The 19886-nt window shown below is 42.5% G+C and overlaps 1 protein-coding gene across 1 annotated transcript; it reads left to right on the forward strand.

Annotated features, from left to right (window-relative positions):
• Positions 1-1104: 1104 nt before the first annotated feature.
• On the forward strand, positions 1105-13580 carry LOC146058745 (uncharacterized). Its single transcript, XM_083170979.1, has 7 exons — positions 1105-1223; positions 3754-3810; positions 9673-9729; positions 10856-10912; positions 11964-12020; positions 13126-13182; positions 13412-13580. The coding sequence occupies exons 1-7, from the start codon at positions 1205-1207 to the stop codon at positions 13486-13488; spliced, it is 381 nt and encodes a 126-aa protein (XP_083027105.1). The 5' UTR covers positions 1105-1204; the 3' UTR covers positions 13489-13580.
• The last annotated feature ends 6306 nt before the right edge of the window (positions 13581-19886 follow it).

Genomic DNA, 19886 nt, shown 5'->3' on the forward strand with positions numbered 1-19886 from the left:
CAGTGATGCTGTTACAAATGTCCCCAGTGAGTTTTTAGCAAAAAAAAAAATTTTTTTCACTTTCTGGAATGTCTGGTTTTCGGAATAATTCGGATAACGGATATTCGGATACGGGATACTCGACCTGTATATATATATATATATATATATATATATAGTTTCTGTATGTTGGAAGCAGGCACTCACCAAAAACGAACTCAGAGCAAGTTGAAATAGATGGTTTAATCAATCATCATGTATGTCGACGTTTCGATCCGCCACAGGGATCTTTGTCAAGACAAGAAATGTCACAAACGAGACAGGCAGCACCAGGGAGTGTGTCACACTCCCTGGTGCTGCCTGTCTCGTTTGTGACATTTCTTGTCTTGACAAAGATCCCTGTGGCGGATCGAAACGTCGACATACATGATGATTGATTAAACCATCTATTTCAACTTGCTCTGAGTTCGTTTTTGGTGAGTGCCTGCTTCCAACATACAGAAACTATATATGGGATTTCGATTCCCTTAGAGTGGAGCACCCCCTGTTGTCCTGTGATTTACCTGTGTGCGGATCCTCCTACCAATATATATATATATATATATATATATATAGCCTCAAGAAGCCTTATATAAAGATTCATGTAGGCATAGGGATCATTGTGCCTTACACCCAATGCAGGGACACGGCACTGATGATATGTGAAACATTTTAGAAATCAATGACAATAAGAACTATAATGATAAAAGCTATATTGTACAATATTTCACACATATCAGAACAGTGCAATCTGCCAATAATGTTACTAACTAACTACGATTTAAAAGCTGCAAAATAAAGCGATATTAATACATTAGGCCTTCAATAAACAGATTACAAAGATCGGTATCAGTAAGTACAGGTCATAGAGAGTTTTATTAGATTGCTAAATAATGGATATATATAGTATACTGTACTATAGGTATTACATTCTGCGCCTTATGTATAATAGGCCTTATGGTCTATGCATCTTAGTACTACTGGAGCCCTCAGTAGCTTATTGGTTGCTGAGCTTGGAATTCTATGACATCACAATGTATGTTGTCACAGCCAATGAGATTGCTATCTCATTAGAGTAGTGTTTGTCGGTTGCACCACTACAGTAAAATTGTGTTTCTGATTTTTTAATCAAAAGTTGCTATTTTTTTGTGAATTTGGAAGAACTGCCGAGCCCCATTTCCCCTGGATGGTGGCCGGACATGGATGTGAGTATAGACATGTATTATTATTTCCCAATTATGAAGATAAATGTATAAATGCAGCAATATCTACCTTTTAGGTTTGCCATTTCTCTCACCAGTATTAGGTCATATCGCTGTATACATACTGTACCTGAGGAATTACACAGATTGTAACAGAGAAATTAGTTTTTCTAGTAGTTAATTATTTTCTAATGGATGGGGCATACTGTAAGTTCAGTGTAAATGGCAGTTGTGCTTTGTAATGTTTAGTAAAGGACACTACTGTATGTCTAAAGGTGGCCATACACACGCACGCAGATTTATCTGCAGATCTGTCTTATTGGACCAAAAACATGGTTATGGATGAGAGCAAATGACAGTTGACCATTTGCTTGGAAATGCTGGAAAACTGACAAACTGTCACTGATCCATAACCATGTTTTTGTTCCAACCAGCCAGATCTGCAGATAAATCTTACTAGTGTATGGGCACCTTAATGGCTCATTTGTAAAGGTAATTAGGACACATATAAAAGATTTCACAATCTAGATAAATGGTATATTGTGCCCTGAAACATATCTAACGCCACCCAATTTGACTCTGTCTTCTATACATAACATTACAATGGGGCAACGTGTAGCTAGGGATACATTTATAGTAGTAAGATTGCCCACCATGGGATACAAACCATGGCTTGTACTTACTGTAGGCGGCTAGTATATCTGATCATGTGTGATTTGTCTTGTCATTACTGATTAGTGGTCATTTAGCGTTTAGGATTCAAAGCATTTACTTTTGTACAGGAAAAGTCACATAGTTTCCAACTAAACTTTATGGAAAATTCATCTTTAATCCAATGGCACAAATACTAAATAAGGGATATATATATATGAATTGCATGCCATTTATTAAACACCATAGCATACATGACCCATTCCAGGATGGACAAAATGCTCCATCCCTGGACTTCCCTCTTGATGTATGTAGTCTGTTATGCTGAAACACCTTTCTTATCAATTAGCAATTAAGAATCATGAATTAAGAAGGAAGTCCAGCAACAGAGCATTGTGGGATTTCCTGAAATCGGTCATATCGGGAGATACGGAAGAGGGTGAAATCCTGAAATCATAGTGTGTATAGGAAAAGCCAAATATCATAATAAAATTCACACAAGGGTCAGGACTTTTTCCAATACACTCTATAATGTTTCCATCTTTTTCAATGCATTTTACATAATTTTCAGCTTTTTTAAATGCATTTGCAATGAGTTCTGGCTTTTTCAGTACCCTTTACATGATTTCCGGAATTATTCAATGCATTTGCAATGATTACCAGCTTATTCAATGTATTTACAATGGTTTTTGGCTTTCTATATGCATTTACTATGATGTCCAGGCTTTTTTTTTTAAATACGTTTTACATGGTTTGGGCTTATTTAATGCATTTACAAGGTTTGCATTTGAGGTGTCTTTCTTCTCACCTATACAAAGTTATTATACCTGCCCCTGGAAAGTGAATCTTTTTTTTCTGGCTTGCTGCCAATATCTCAGAAACAACTGGCAATTCAGTCATTACATCATTATTATTTCCAATCTATTATAATGTTCTGTCTTAATGAGTCTAATAAACTTCGTTCCCCCCTAGTGGTAAGTATGCTGTTTATGTTGTTTCATTATAATTGTACTATCTACAGTAGGTTAGGTCTATGCTAGAGGTTCAACAGTACCAGTGCCTGTGTATGGGAAGTGCTTAGGCCCCAGCAAATCCAATGTGACAAGGTGAGAACAGTGTGAGAACATGTGACATACAGTAGCACCTCCCCCACACACACTCCCCTTGTCACATATGGCCCCCCCACACACACCATTCTACCATTATCACCTGTAACCCAAGGCCCTCACCACCACCCATTTATCCTGCAAGCAGCGACAGACTGGGCTTCCGAATCGGCACTGGGATTTGTACACAGGTGCAACGCGAAGTTGCGTGCGCACACACACCAGGCACGTGTGGGAATGTGCACGCCAGACAGGCCTATGCTGCCTATCCCAGCTTAAAGGAGAGATGAATAGTCACATGTGATGCCCCTCTCTCCTGGACCCGAATGGCGCACAGAGTGAGACTCTGGAACCACTGCAAGTCCAGCTGCGAACTGCGAGTCCAGGAGGCAGAGCCTCCACATTGGAGTAATAAATCGGCCCACAGAAGTACAGAAGTGCCAAATGGCCAGTCCAGCCCTGCCTGCCAGCCAGAACCATGGGAAATGGGGCGGGTGACAATGTGGCCACAGAGCCTCTGTGCTTGTTGTGGCACACATTATAGGAATAATATGCTATTATATAACATCCATGGAAGATTCATCCCTGGTTCATGGCATAGCCCACAAAATAGAACCAATAGCAGCAACTTATAAATCTTTATTTATATGTTCATACAAAAGTTCCTAAATGTTCATAATATCATTGCTAGGCTGTTATATAATTCTATAGCTGTACTAAGGATATGATGACATAAATCTAATTTATAATATACAATGTCCATTCTGCAATAACAGGGAACAAGAGAAAGAGGGATGATGAACCCTCCCTGGCCAAGGTTAAAGATCTGCCCTGTAAGTATTATTCTCCTATCAATACAAATGTGGTTTTACCTGACAGATCAGACTTGTTATGGGTCAGGTAATGGGATTGTGGTATGTGACACATACCTCCCAACTTTGGCAGGTCAGCAGGCGGGACGCTGCTGCGCGCCGAAATTTTCGGGGGTGTGGCCTAATTTGGGGCATGGCCTATACTCGCGGCTCCCCCGTGAGGCCACGCCCCCATTTTGCCGCTATGGGCGCATGACCCAGAGGCTCTGTGAGCCTCTAGCCATGCCCCCAGCCCCCTGGCTGCGGGAATAGACGCTGTGCGCATGCGCACAGCGTTTATTCCCCGCTGCTTAGCAGCTGACAGGGGGGACTCCCAACAGCCCCCCCACACCGCGGGACACTGCCACCCGCGGGTGGGACAGCGGGACAGGCCCTGACAATCGGGACTGTCCCGATAAAATCGGGACTGTTGGGAGGTATGATGACATAATACATAGTCTAACAAGTGATATAAGAAATGGAGTTAGACCAGTTAGGGCCCAGCCTGAGCTTTAGATGGTGATTATAAAATGCTGCAGAATCAGAATCAAAATCAGCTCTATTTGGCCAGGTATACTTGTGTATACTAGGAATTAGTGTTGGATTGCTGTGCGACCCCCAGCATAGGAACAAGTGAAACAGTAACAGTACAGATATATCACACGTACAGATATGCGTATCCTGATGAGGGACACGGACATGGGGAACACATTCAGTGGCGCCACTAAGTCATTGCAACAGCCAAATAGGTAAATATTACCGATATGGAACACTACAGGCGAGACACAGGGTACATATTTTAGGCTCGATAGCACGCGCCATCTTTACTGCCCCACTCACAGGGCCACAGTGAAAGGGCTCAAATAGGCCAGTGTCGATGGGTTAAGAGGCTGTCTTCTGTGGGGCTTTTGTAATGGAACCATTCATTATAATGGGTCTAATAGGGATGGTGTTGGCCCCAGGGACTTTAGCATTTTCCTATGGGAAGGAGTGCGAGCTTGGAAATAGGTATCCAATCTGATTCCTCTGATGCCTCATCACTTAATGCCCTGTGGCTGTAGCATGTGTGACCTCAGGACATGCATGCATAGTCAGTATAGGATGATTTGGGGGGCTCTGCAGGTTGCAGGGTGCATATCCAGAGTGTCCTTTGGCCCATAGTTGCCTACCCTCCTGCATCCTATGGGAGACTCCCGATTCACAGTGCTACCCATACACACACACACACACACATATAGTATACATATACACTGCATGTACCCACAGACACAAATAGCATACATAAACATAGACATACATTCAGTAGCATGCATGCATACACACACACACACACACACAGCATACATACATACATACATACATACATACATACAGATGTATCTCCGCTCATTCAGCCAGCAGCTGGTGATAGAATCTCCAGCTGCTAGACTCCGCCAGCCCCCAGGAAGCACGCACGAGATGCTTGCATGCCCCATTCCGACTGAGCTCTCTGCCACCTCCCACTGTCTCCCCACTCACACCCAACCCTGCACATCTCCCTGAAGGGGAGGTGGGCAGGGTTTCCTCTCCCCATCGCCAAGTGACTTGGGTGCATGTGGGTTTGAGACGCTTGCGGGTCCCAGTCAGATGGAGCACCTGTCCACTGGCGATCACCAGCGGGGGCATTCTGGCAATTCCTGGTGATTTACATGCAGAGCACACATACACACATAATCCATATCCACAAAAACACACACAACATACAACCCCCTCCACCCGCTCAATCCCTCACACATCATGACTGGGACATAGCTATACCAGGATATACTTTAGGAAGGACAGAATGGGAAGAATCGGAGGAGGGTTTGCAATATGTGTGAAAAAAAGCATAAAGACTACCTTAATACAAAGTATTGAAGAAAAAACTGAGGCCCTTTGGGTGATCATAGAAACAGGGGAGAAGACGATTCTTAATATAGGGGTGATCTACAGACCACCAAGTCAGGAAGAGGAACTTGACAAGAGCCTATTACAGGACATCAATAAAATGACATTAAAAGGAGAGGTGATAATCATGGGATACCTTAATCTACCTGATGTAAACTGGGAGGTGCCTGTTGCAAATTCCACCAGAAGTAGGGACATTCTGAATTTCTTGCAAGGAGCATCCCTCCAGCAATTGGTGAGGGAGCCCACTCATAAGGATGCAATATTAGACTTAATACTTACAAATGGTGACAGAATATCTGATGTAAATGTGAGTGAAATCCAGTGACCATCAAGCAGTATGGTTCAAAATAAAGACAGAGACCAACTCATCGCACACAAAAACAAAGGTGTTAGATTTTAGGAAGGCTGATTTTGTGGAGGAACTTGGAAGGAGTGCAGGAGAAGTGGGAAAAATTAAAAAGTGCAATACTGAAAGCAACAGAACTTTGTGTCAAATGAGTTAGGATAAACACAGGAAGCCATTGTGGTTTGCGATGGATGTAGCAAGTATTGTGAAAGCAAAAAAGTTGGCCTTTAAGAAATTTAAGCAGACGCAGAATAATGAGGACAAAGAGGTGTATCTTGTTAGAGAGAAGGAGGCTAAGAAGGTAATCAGATGTGCAAAAGCACAGGCTGAGGAGAAAATGGCCCAGTCGGTGGGTAAAGGGGGGAAACTATTTTAGGTATATAATTGAAAGGAGAAAAACAAAAAGTGGAATAATAAGACTAAAGACAGAGAGTGGAAGTCTTCTTGAGGGGGACAATGTAATAGCAGATCATATTAATAATTATTTCTGCTCAGTATTCACTGCTGAAAGAGAGGGGAAGGGGCCACAGTTAAGTTGCAAGTATAGTCAGAAAACTGAGGGAGAAACAAGTACATTTACAGAAGAGAAAGTCCTCACAGAACTCTCAAAACTGAAAGTGGATAAATCAATGGGGCCAGATGGGATACGTTCAAGGATACTAAAAGAGCTTAAAGGGGAGCTGGTAAAACCAATAACAGAATTATTCAACCAGTCACTAGCTACTGGAGTAATCCAAGAGGACTGGAAAACAGCAAATGTAGTCCCACTGCACAAAAGTGGAAGAAAGGAAGAGGTAAGCAACTATCGACCAGTGAGCCTTACATCAGTAGTAGGGAAATTGATGGAAACACTCTTAAAACAAAGAGTTGTAGAATATCTCAAAACCAGCAATTTACATTATCCGAAACAGCATGGTTTTACTGGGGGAAGATCATGTCAAACAAATCTTATTGACTTTTTTGACTGGGTGACTAAAGTAATAGATCAAGGTGGGGATGTAGATGTAGCTTATCTACACTTTAGTAAGGCTTTTGACACTGTCCCACATTGCAGACTGTTAAATAACCTTGAAAGTTTGCGATTGGATTTTAAGATAGTTGAATGGATAAGAGTGTGGTTGCAGGACAGAAAACAGAGAGTTGTAGTAAACGGAGAACAGTCAAAGGAGGTAAAGGTTACAAGTGGGGTACCTTAGGGATCTGTACTTGGACCATTGCTTTTTAATATCTTTATTGGTGATATTGCAAATGGAATTGAGGGTAAAATGTGCCTTTTTGCAGATGACACAAAGGTATGCAACAGGGTAGACACACCAGGAGGGGTAAAACAAATAATTGATGATCTTGGTAGATTAGAGGAATGGTCAAGAGCATGGCAACTACAGTTTAATGCCAAAAAATGCAAAATCATGCACTTGGGTCTTAAAAATCCAAAGACTAAATATAGTATAAATGGCACTGTAATGGAAACTACTGAGGATGAGAGGGATCTACAGTAGGTGTCACTATTTCAGGGGACTTAAAGGCAGGTAGGCAATGTAACAAAGCAATGAAGAAGGCAAGTCAGATGCTTGATTGCATAGGGAGTGGTATCAGCAGTAGAAAGAAAGAAGTAATAATGCCACTGTATAGGTTGTTGGTACGACCTCATCTAGAGTACTGTGTTCCGTTCTGGAGGCCATATCTCCAGAAGATATAAATACATTAGCGACTGTACAAAGAAGAGCAACTAAAATATTGCAAAACATACCAGGAAAGACTAAAAGATCTTAATATGTATACTTTGGAGCAGAGAAGGAAATGGGGGGACATGATAGAAACTTTCAAATATATCAAGGGCTTTAACAAGGTACAGGTGGGAGACATTCTTCACAGGAAGAGGAGCAACAGAACACGAGGACATGCACTGAAACTAGAGGGAGGAAGATTCAGGGGAATTTTGAGGAAGAATTACTTCACAGAAAGAGTAGTAGATAAGTGGAATAGCCTTCCATCAGAGGTGGTAGAGGCAAATACAGTAGTACAATTTAAACATGCTTGGGATAGGAATATTGATAGCCTTACAAAAAAATAAGGATCGAATATGGTTTGAGGTAACATGTTTAAAAAAGGGGCAGACTAGATGGGCCAAGTGGTTCTTATCTGCCGTCAAATTCTATGTTTCTATGTTTCTATCAGAGGAATGTACCTGTTTAGCTGCTGGGGACATGTCGCTGCCTCCCATGGCCTGCTCTCACACAGCCACATGGAGCACTGACTGACTGGGAGGAGTTGCACGCTGCCACTGCAGTTAGCTCCCCCTGCTGTCAGCCCAGCACAGTGGCAAACGCAGGATTTTCAGAAGGGGGTTTCCAGAGGGGCGGAGCAAAGCACGGAGATGGACACTTAGGTGACCCAGTATATGCCGGGTCAGTTAAAATATTATAGATAGACCAAATGTATATAAATAATAATAATAATAATAAAAAAATAATATATATATATACATATACATATATATATACATACAGGGGCATTAACAGCAGTGTAGGCCCCTGGGCATAGCAATGTATTGGGGCCCCTACCGATCCTCCAGTGGTAGGGGTGGGGGAAGCTTTGATGTCCCACGGGTGGTAGGGGGTATTATATCAACCACTCAGCATGTAGGGCCTGGATCAGTAATTTCCACTAATTACCCCTTTACTGCACAGATGGTGGGAGAAGGGGGCATTGTGCTGAATGAAGGGGCCCTGATACATAACTTCCAGGGTGGTAGAGGATGTTTAATATGCAGAGGAGGGGTGTATAGTGGAGTGGGCTTATTATTCATCATTTTCTGATGGGAGGATAGCTTGCTTGACTGCAGATATCTCCAGTTCCCGTAAATAGATTTCTTAGATTTTAATGGAATTAAAAACTAGAGGATTCCTCCTACCAAATGGTACTGGGGACTTGGAGATCAGAGTTCAGGAGGCAGACCAATCCACAAAAAAGTATATAAAACTACATACCAGGTGTGTGGAGCTGGAGCAGTAACCAGCTGCTGGAAGGCTGATTTCTCTGGTTCTGGGAAGAGTAGAGACAAGCTACTAGTGTCTATTAAAGTGGGAGAGTCTTAGCTTTTGGAATATACCCTCAGAAAAACTCTAAGTCAGACAGAACCTGAAATATCTGACTGGGAAGAGCAAATAACAGGCTTGGATGGGGACCACTGCTTTGAAGTCAGATATCTCTGGTTCCCAAGGGCCGATTTTTTAAATTCTTGTACCCATGGAAAGAGGAGACCCTCAGCTTTCAGACTAGGGCCCTTAGACTCCTAGGGGGGTTTCTGGGTACTCAGAAACCCCCCCTGCGTGCGCTACTGCAGCAGCAGCCTGACCCCCAGGAAAGACAGCTACCATAGGCCGTGTTTAAAATCCGACAGCTCCGCAGGCAGGGGGGTTTCTGGGTACTCAGAAACCCCCTCTGTGTGCGCGCCTGCAAAATATCCATCAGACAGCAGGCATACTTAGGTGCGCACATAGCTCTACATCAGCCCCTGTGTGTTTGTAGGAGCAAATATAAAATAACATTTACATTGTACTTATCAGGTTATAAGAGAAGAAGGATCGAACTCCCTATAACATGTATGGCCTCTTCTGGATCAGGTAATTATACTGTTTCCTACTTGTGATTAGCTCAGAAATAAAGAGACTGACATCTCTCAGAGACGCATTATAACAATGGTGGTGATTTAGGGCCAGATGTATCAAAATTCAAAAGTGATAAAATGGAGATTGATAATCAGCCAGCCAATCAGCTCCTACCTGCCATGTCAAAGGATGGGTTTGATAAGTAGGAGCTGATTGGCTGGCTGTTTATCACTCTCCACTTTATCACTTTTTGAAGTTTGATGTACCTTGCCGTTACACCCTATAGGTACAGATGGAGCACCCCTTGTCCTTGCTCAGCGCCCACCAGAACGCCCCCTGTGGCAAGCGACAGGAACTCCATTAAACTGCGACGCATGAGACCCTGCCCGTCTCCACTTCAGGGACCCGGGGGGAGCTCCATCGCCACGGGGTGCTTGAGCGTCTTGTGCGCGTACACCCACCTGGCGGGAGTTGGCGGCTGGCGGTGAAAGTTTCGCCAACCCCTGCCTAAACAAGGGACACTCCATCTGTATACTTATACTATAGTGGAACTTCTATAACAAGAAAATTGCCATGGGCAGAATGTCAGCCGGTCAAATGTTAACACTAACATAATGTTGACATTGTCAGTATGTCAATATAGTGAATGACTTGTTGAGAGTCCAGTTTTCAATAAATGTATGAACCCTTACTGCAGCATAAACATAACCCTAAAATCAATTATTGATATTCTGTCTACATTCACAGTGTTGACATTATGACAATATTGGCAATTTGTCAATGTTAAACATAGAGTATACCTTCCCCTGTGTCCCATCTCCTTCCCGCTGTCCTGGATACCCCACTCACCTCTGGGGTCTCATTACCAAGGTCAGCACTGAGTAGGAAGATGAAGCTGGAGGTTATATAGCGCTCAGGCTGGCAGGAGATGGACCATCTGCCCGCATCCATGGGAGATCCATCCCTGGTTCATGGCTTAGCCTACACCATGGAACCAATAGCAGCAGCTTATACATCTGTATTTACACGTTCATACAAATATTCCTACATGTTACTAATAGGATTGCTATGCTGTTATATACTTATATAGCTGTACTAAGGATACAATATATAATATACAATGTCCATTCTGCAATAACAGGGAACAAGAGAAAGAGGGACGATGAACCCTCCCTGGCCAAGGATAAGGATCTGCCCTGTAAGTATTATTCTCCTATCAATACAAATGTGTATTTGCCTGACAGATTAGAATGGTTATGGATCAGGTAATGGGTGGAAATGAGTTTCTGTCTTTTGTAATGGACCCACTATTTTATAATGGGCCTAATGGGGACAGTGTTGGTCCCCGGGGGCCCTAGTATCTTCCTATGGGAAGGAGTACCAGCTTGTATCCATCTGATTCCTCTGATGCCTCAGTACGTAGGCCCTAATTCAGGATGGTTTGGTAAGTAGCAAACATTGCTAATTACCGAGCACCTGAGACGCTGCCCACCGCCTGCTGATTCCCCTGCCACCAAATCCCCTTGGTAAGATGTGAGGGAACGGGAACACATCCCCTCGCATGCAGCAGCTAGCAGGAGAAATCATTTGATGGTTCCTGACCATCAAATTATTTCAAATGCCTTCGCAAATAAGAAGACGGGGTGGTTGGCTGATGTCCTGTGACCTCAGCTGCCCCCCCAACCCCCCCCCCCAACAGGTATCGGCAGTGCCGAATTTCCCATTAGGCACGTGAGCCACGTGCCTAGGGGCGGCACATGTTTGGGGGCGGCACTTGGATTCTTCTGTTGGTGCTGTCAGCCTGAAATATCCACTATACTGTTCCATATTCCATCTTGTATAGAGTGTACATGGATAGGGCATGCAGATACTGACCCTGTAATCTGTCCTACTTCTATTCAATCAAATGAGGGCTTATAAATAATCAATAAAAATAATACAATTAGGCAGGGGGGGCGGCCATTATTGTTGTGCCTACGGGCGCCCTCACTCTTAAATCCGCCCCTGGGTATCGGCCCACCCATGTCCCCAGGGGAACGCCCAGCATTTCCATGCGGAACGCCTATAAAACGCTGGGTGTTCCCCTGGTCCGGCCCTGTGTCTGCCCCATCTCTCCCTCCCTGCTGAGAACGGCCCGGTAAACGTGTAACTCGCTGACACTGATTGCTGCACACAGACGTCAGCTCTGCATCAGCCCCTGTGTGTGTGTAGGAGCAAATACGGACTAACATTTCCATTGTACTTATCAGGCACTAAGAGAATGAGGAGTGAAGCCCCAACAACCAGCGCGGCCGCTTCTGGATCTGGTAATTATACTGTTCTCTACTTATTATTAGCCCAGTACTAAGAGACAGGAATCTTCCAGAGACACATTATGGCAATGGTGGTGTCTTACCCTTTCACACAATAGCTATACTTTATACTATTGGGAACCTCTGGAATATGAAAATTGCCATGGTCACTATGTCAGCAAGTCAAATATTGACTCTAACATAATGTTGACATTGCCAGCATGTCGATATTGTGAAAGGATTGTTGAGATTCCGTTTTTGAATAGATTTATTTTTAAGTCTTTGCCCTTACTGCAGCCTAAACATAATCCTAAAATCAGTTATTGACATTCTGCCTACATTTACAAAGTTGACATTATGTCAATGTTGTCAGTGTCAATAAGTCAAACATATCCCATCCCCTGTGTCCCATCTCCATCCCGCTGCCCCAGGGCCAGATTAAAGGGATGCTCAGGGGGGGGGGGGGTCAGTACCCCTGGGCCCCCCTCTTTTTAGGGCCCCCCTGTGTTTGGCATGAATTTAAAAAAATATCTGCCATCTGCCCTCAACCATGGGAGATCCATCCCTGGTTCATGGCTTAGCCTACAACATGGAACCAATGGCAGCAGCTTATACATCTGTATTTACACGTTCATACAAATATTCCTACATGTTCCTAATAAGATTGCTACAGATGTATCGGGATTCATCTTTGCAGGTGATGGCGATGGCGTCGCCATCGCCATCACCTGCATCCCCGCCATCTGTATGCCAGAAGGGGACGCGTGCGCACGAGGTGCGCGCGTGTCCCCTTCCAACGGTGCTGCCCTTGGTCGCCCGTTGCCCACACAGGGCGACCGCACCCCCCCGCAGCCTCCTCAGGTCCCCCATAGCACTATTGAGCGGGAGGCGGACAGTATTGCGTCCGCCTCGCCGCCCGGATACTGAGACGCACGTGCGTGGGGGACGCACGCGCGTCTCAGTCAGATGGAGCGCCGTGTTGCTGGCGGATCGCCAGCAGCATGCTGCTGGCGATTCGCCAGCAAAGATAAAACCGGCCCCATCTGTATGCTGTTATATAATTCTATAGCTGTACTAAGGATACAATATATAATATACAATGTCCATTCTGCAATAACAGGGAACAAGAGAAAGAGGGATGATGAACCCTCCCTGGCCAAGGATAAGGATCTGCCCTGTAAGTATTATTCTCCTATCAATACAAATGTGTTTTTGCCTGACAGACCAGAATGGTTATGGGTCAGGTAATGAGATTTGGGCATATGACTTAATACATAGACTAACAAGTGAGATAGAGGCCCGTACACACTGAGCTACTTTCAGCTACCGCCCAGTGTGTACGAGGCAGTGACGAACGCTGATGTGTAGGAGCAAATATGGAATAACATGTACATTGTACTTATCAGGCAGTAAGAGAAGGAAGAGAAGACATAGAAGGAACAGGAGAAAGAGAAGGAATAGAAATAATAGAATGCAGCACTAGAGAGCAGAGTGTTCCATATCCTTATATACACATGGTCCTTCCACACTGACCATAGTATGTTCTGCACTTCATGTACAACCTTGGAGCAAATAATGGAGCATAATTAAACCATAATTAAACCAGCTGCTGCTGTGCATTATTCTGACACTGTGATCATTGCACACATGTGTGACACACATAGTACAGATATTCATAGAATCTCCACTTGTATGTGCATTTTGGACGTGAAGATTGTGTGTAATCCCCTCCGCACTCCATGCTGTCACATTACCAGAAAGCAGCGGGTGAGACTAGAATTGCACAGCGACTCCTGACATTGCCCACATTCTCCCCATCTCATGGGGCATTCCATGCTATACAGTACATAGAGTCTGTGCCTATCTGGTAGCTGAATTGTATTGGGAAGGTGCAAAGGTGTAAATCGTGCCGCAGTTGTGTAAGGTTCCTTCTAACTATTCACACATTAAATGGGATTTCTATTTCAGATAGTATGTTGCTATTGGCAACCAATCAGATACTATCTATTACCTTCTAGTAGTTGCTTAATAAAGAAGAAGTCAATTCTGATTGGTTGCCAATAGCAACATCCCATGTGAAATAGAACTCCCGTGTTAGTCCCGTCTGTCAATGTCTCCTTTTTGCAGGAGACAAAGTTAATGGTGTTGACATTTTTTACCATGTTGACATCAATGTCCCCTTTAATTCTGTACAGCAGGTAGGTTACCATGGGTAATAAAAATATAAACTTTTATTTTATTTTTGCAAGCAGAACTATAATGAGGTTTCATTTGTACTGTACTGACTGCACCCTGCTGAATAGTGCTGGCAAATTGTGCTACAGTAGAGCTTCTACAGTAGGGTGGCCTGCCGATCCCGCGATTTGCCACCTAAAGCATTGGGATTTTGGGATTAGACTGTGCATGTACTAACATATGCGGCTGGCATCGCAGTGCAGTGGCAGAGCCCCCCCGCGATACCTGTAATGTGGTGTGTGGGGGTCTCCGTCACCTCCCAGCCGCCACCTGCTCCTTCACGCCGGGACTGCTCAGTGTGGCTGTCCCCGGCGCCTCCTCCTCCTCCCTGCAGCCGGAACGACTTTCGGCTGCGTTGCTAGGGGGAGGAGGGGTTTACCTTCCAGGGTCCTGGAGGACCTGTAGGAAGGTAAGCTGGAGGGAGGGGGAGAGGGGGGTCAGCGAGTCGGCGGGGTTGCGGTGGTGAAAAGAAGGTCCATAGGCTTCTATAGGGTATTGCCACCCAAAGGTGGCGATACCCTGCCCGGCGGTATTGATGCGGCCGGGTTTTAGTACATATCCCGGAATTGGGCATTTTTCAATCCTGAATTCCAGGATTGAAAAAATGCCCTGGGATTGTCATCCCTATTCTACAGTATATAACCACACCAGACGGGGTAGCCTTCGCTCCCACTGCACATCAATAAACCTTGGGTGCTCATGAAACCAGTTGTAACTTGTACACACCAAGCTCTGCCAATTCAACCCTGACCCAACTGGAGATTTAATGATTGACATACTGTATGTAACTGCCATTTTTAAACATACTGGCATCAATCTGCAGTGTTTAATCCTAAAACACTGCACATACAGGGAGCAATGATCATTGTCATTATTTCGCTATCAGCCCTGTGGTTCGGCATTATTAAGTCTTATGGTCTCAGATTGCATCATTAGTACCTACATAATATTGGTAACTTGAACATTTTAAGCTCTGCCAATTCAATGTGGACTTATTTTGATATTTAATGATTGACATACTCTGCATCTAAATCAAACAGAGTTGTTTCAGTATAAAGATACATAAAGTTCCTTCCTATAAGCATACCAACCATATCACTGACTTAATTGATGAAGACTCACATGGATTTAAATTGTTACTAATAAATATACAATAAAGGATACTTTACATCTCTTGTTTGTTACAAATGTTTAAATCATCCCATAAAAAACTATTGGTGTATCATATAACAGGGGAACCTAAAGATCCTGAAGATTATTTGAGTACAAACAGATAGTAATTTTGGGGATAGATTAAGTGATATGGCCAGTTCACATGCTGAACAATTTTTTTTAACTGAAGGAGATAATCTATTCACACGGTATTCCCGCACGTGCTGTTTTAAACACACACTATTTTCACTTGTTTTGTCCTATATGTGTTTTGTAAATATAATTTGCTTGTTTTTATGTAATTAACCAATTAAAAGTTATATTTTATGATTATCCTCTCCTTTTGGTGCACCACACGAGACAAATCCTTTTCTCTCAGTTTCAATAATCTCACTTTAATTTGTCCATGGTAGCACACCTCTGAGTACCTGATGGGTATCTTCCCACAATATGTATAAAAATTTAACAGGGGCCTTATGATATTGTGATTACTTAATACTTACACAATCCTTTGCGTTTGAACCCAACACATAATCACGCCGGCATTTTCTCTGACATGCCCAGAAAACGGCCCAAACGCTGACTTCCCGTCAATCAACTTGCGCATTGCCAGTGATCAAAAAAGTAGCAGAATGTTATCGCAGGATGGCCTCACGCATGTGTACTACAATCCATAATCATGCACATACTATGGATAATTGCCCGGTCTGCAAATCGTGGCCGTGCGATCAGGTCTGAATAACCCCCATAGTACAGATGCAATTAGAACCAAAAGAGTTAAGGGCCCTGCTCATAGGCGCTTACAGCCTATGGGAAACATGGTGGATTATCAGTGGGAGCGCAGTGAGGTTGAGGTTCTGGTGCTGAAGCAACAGCAACCTGAGAAATGTAATTACCTACTATACCCCATATTACCTGTAGTACATAATATACATGTCCTTACAATACCCTATATTACCTGTAGTACATTACATAAATGTCATTACAATACCCTATATTACCTGTAGTACATTACATACATATCACTACAATACCCTACATTACCTGTAGTACATTACATACATGTAACTACAATACCCTATATTACCTGTAGTACATTACATACATGTAACTACAATACCCTATATTACATGTAGTACATTACATACATGTAACTACAATACCCTATATTACCTGTAGTACATTACATACATGTAACTACAATACCCTATATTACCTGTAGTACATTACATACAAGTCATTACCATACCCTATATTACCTGTAGTACATTACATACATGTAACTACAACACCCTATATTACCTGTAGTACATTACATACATGTCACTACAATACCCTATATTACCTGTAGTACATTACATACATGTAACTACAATACCCTATATTACCTGTAGTACATTACATACATGTAACTACAGTACCCTATATTACCTGTAGTACATTACATACATGTCATTACAATACCCTATATTACCTGTAGTACATTACATACATGTCATTACAACACCCTATATTACCTGTAGTACATTACATATATGTAACTACAACTTCCTATTTTGCCTGTACTACATTACATACATGTCACTACAATACCCTATATTACCTGTACTACATTACATACATGTCACTACAATACCCTACATTACCTATAGTACATTACATACATGTCACTACTTTCTGGGCGAAATGTAATAGGATGCGATTTAATCGCATTTTCCGAAATCGCACCATATTGCAATTTTTTAAATCAATTTTTTTGCAGGAAATTTTCATATTTAATGAGATGTGAATTATGTGCGATATGGTTTGATATGCTGCGATATGCCAACCAGTTTTTTTGTCCCCCATATTTTTGGAACCAGGACCGGAACAAGAGTCCGGGGCTGGTTTCAGAAATAAGGGGGACCCCTATGCTTTTTGGTCCCCCGTATTTTTGGAACCAGGTCCGACTCAATGAGCCTGGGACTGGTTCTGCTCAGGAGGGGGGACCCTAAGCCATTTTTTTTTAGTTTTAACTTTTACACATTTTTAAAGACAGAACCATCTAAATGATCTGTGTATGGTTCTGTTACATTCTCCTTTCAGAACCTGGTGATTTTTGGTAACGTTTACCAAAATCACACCCTATTGCATTTTTACGAGTATACTTTATAATGGGAAAACATCTGGATGCGAATTGAAGTGTGACTAAAAAATCGCCAGTTGAAAATGTGCGAATTCGCAGCAACAAAAAAAAATCGCCAGTTGAAAATGTGCGAATTCGCAGCAACAAATTCGGACCCTATTATATTTTGTCCTCTGTCCCCATATTATTGTATAGGGAGTGGGGACCTAACTTCATCAAGCTCCAAAAATACACACAAGAAGACAGCAGATCTTCAGGTCAGCTGTCTCCACACAGAAACTCAGAAACAATGCTTTCCGATGTTTAATATCGACTGCTGCCACTCGTAGCAAACTGGATGCCGGGACTAAGTAAAAACTGGAACGCTGGACCAGACATCAAACTATGCATTCCAGAGCCTGTAGTGTCTAGTCCAGGGGGTGACCCGTCCAGGGGGGAAGCCTGTGATAGCTTTCACCAGGGACATGGGGAAGGGGAGATTACATCTGTACCATTCCGGTTTTTGCTACATGCTCGGACCATACAGGGAGGCTTTATTCTCTCCCTCCTCCTCCAGGTGTCACAGGCAGCCCCCGCAGACAGACACCCCCGGACAGGCACCCCCCTGGACCAGACACTATAAGCTCTGGAATTACAGAAATTGATGAATGAATCCTATCCAGTCTGGCGTTCTGGGGTCCTGTCCAGTTTCAGTTTTTACCCGCCGCCCATACCCCTGGATGCCTAAGCAGCACTGCGAAACTGATAGCAATCTTGACAGGTGTAGCTAACTACATGTTACTCCTATATTGTATATGATTTATTTTATAAAACACTATCTTGTCATAACTTAACATTCATAATTGAGATAATAAGCTTTTTTTTACAGCTGTGCAATGGATCTGTTCTGTTTTGTTTTCTTAAAATAAATCCCAACTATTAAATATTTTTACTTGTAATAACTCATTAATGATCAAACAGGGGTAAGGCCAGTTTCCTTCGCAGTCTTGAATAACTTATCCCCATTATTAGAGTAAAGTGCAGGCTACTGTATATGGTTCTTATATTGACAAATGGGAACAGTTTACACTGAAACTGAGTGGTTTTATTTTAGCAGTTCTGTCCAACCCTCCCTTTCTCCTGGTTATCAGTAAGGAGATCACAAACACTGGAGTTCTGGGATGCGTACATTGTTCAGACAGATCGTTTAGTTGTGTTAAAAATAATTCTCAGCTGGAGTTAATGCTTTCAACCTTTTACAATACACAATTCCTGCATCAGCCACATGGTGGCAGTAGACACCTTCCTATTGTTATGTGAATTCATTTGTCCAGTGATTTGAAACATTATTCGCAAGTCTCTACTGTAAAGGTGTACAGCGCACTTCAGGTGCATATTACAGCGTTCTCATAAATGTACACCCAGGGTATTTGGTATAGTTTTACATTTTTTTGTGTGAAAAATAACCTTCTGTTCAGCGCACAAATATACTTATATCTGCCCATGTACTTCTCGGTACAAAATATGAATTCAAGAAACATTATTTTACATTTTGTGTAAAATAGGAACAAGACAAATGGAATTACATTTGGAATGGCTGTATGGAAACACTTTTCTATTAAACTTCAGTCAAATGCATCTGTTCTTTTGCCTTTTGTTCTGTGCTCAGAGATATTCCCTGGACTCAGTTTGCAAGGTTAGATTTATTTGGCCTGGATTATTTGTATATGCTCTAAATGAGGAAATCTTAATGCCATACTAATACCCTTTTCACATCGCACTTTTAAAACAGTATATTGCCGTTTTTTTTCCATTTTAAAACGTTTAAGGCTGCAATGTGAAAGTGCCAGAGTTGATTTACTGGTTAAAGTTAACCGGTATTTCAACACGGTTAAAAAGCAGAGTCCTACACGTTTTAAAACTGTTTTTTTGTCAGTTTGAACAGCTCTATTTCAATGGCTTCAAACGTGTCCCTTGGGGGTTAAACAGGTTGAATGTTTGAATGGTATTAAATGATTTTTAAAACGGTTTTCACCTGCAATGTGAAAGGTCTCAAGGCTCAGATCCGTTTTAAAGTCCCATTTAAGAATACTGTGTCATTACCCATTTCTGCAATGTGAAAGCAGTATTACTGTACAGCATGCAGGTCAATTACAAAATAAACAAAACAATTTAGGAGAATTAACATAAAATAATAAAGGTTTATTAATAAGTTCTGATTTGCTGGAGCGGGGTGATTTTTGGCTAGAGAGACTCTAAATTTAAAGAGGCAATTGGTTTTAAGGCATATCCACTTTATATAGAAATAGTAATGTGTGTATAATTAATAATGGTGCCGTGGGGCCCTGGCATTACTCGTTATACTCGTTATACTCTGCTTAGAGTTATCG

This window comes from Crinia signifera, chromosome 2 (genome assembly GCF_055691185.1).
Source record: "Crinia signifera chromosome 2, ASM5569118v1, whole genome shotgun sequence".
Taxonomy (NCBI): domain Eukaryota; kingdom Metazoa; phylum Chordata; class Amphibia; order Anura; family Myobatrachidae; genus Crinia; species Crinia signifera.

What these genes read in the sequence shown, in the direction of transcription:
- LOC146058745 (XM_083170979.1), top strand. An exon ending in TATGGCCTCTTCTGGATCAG is followed by an intron (nt 9,730 to 10,855) that starts GTAATTATACTG and finishes CTGCAATAACAG; the next exon opens with GGAACAAGAGAAAGAGGGAC. An exon ending in CGCGGCCGCTTCTGGATCTG is followed by an intron (nt 12,021 to 13,125) that starts GTAATTATACTG and finishes CTGCAATAACAG; the next exon opens with GGAACAAGAGAAAGAGGGAT.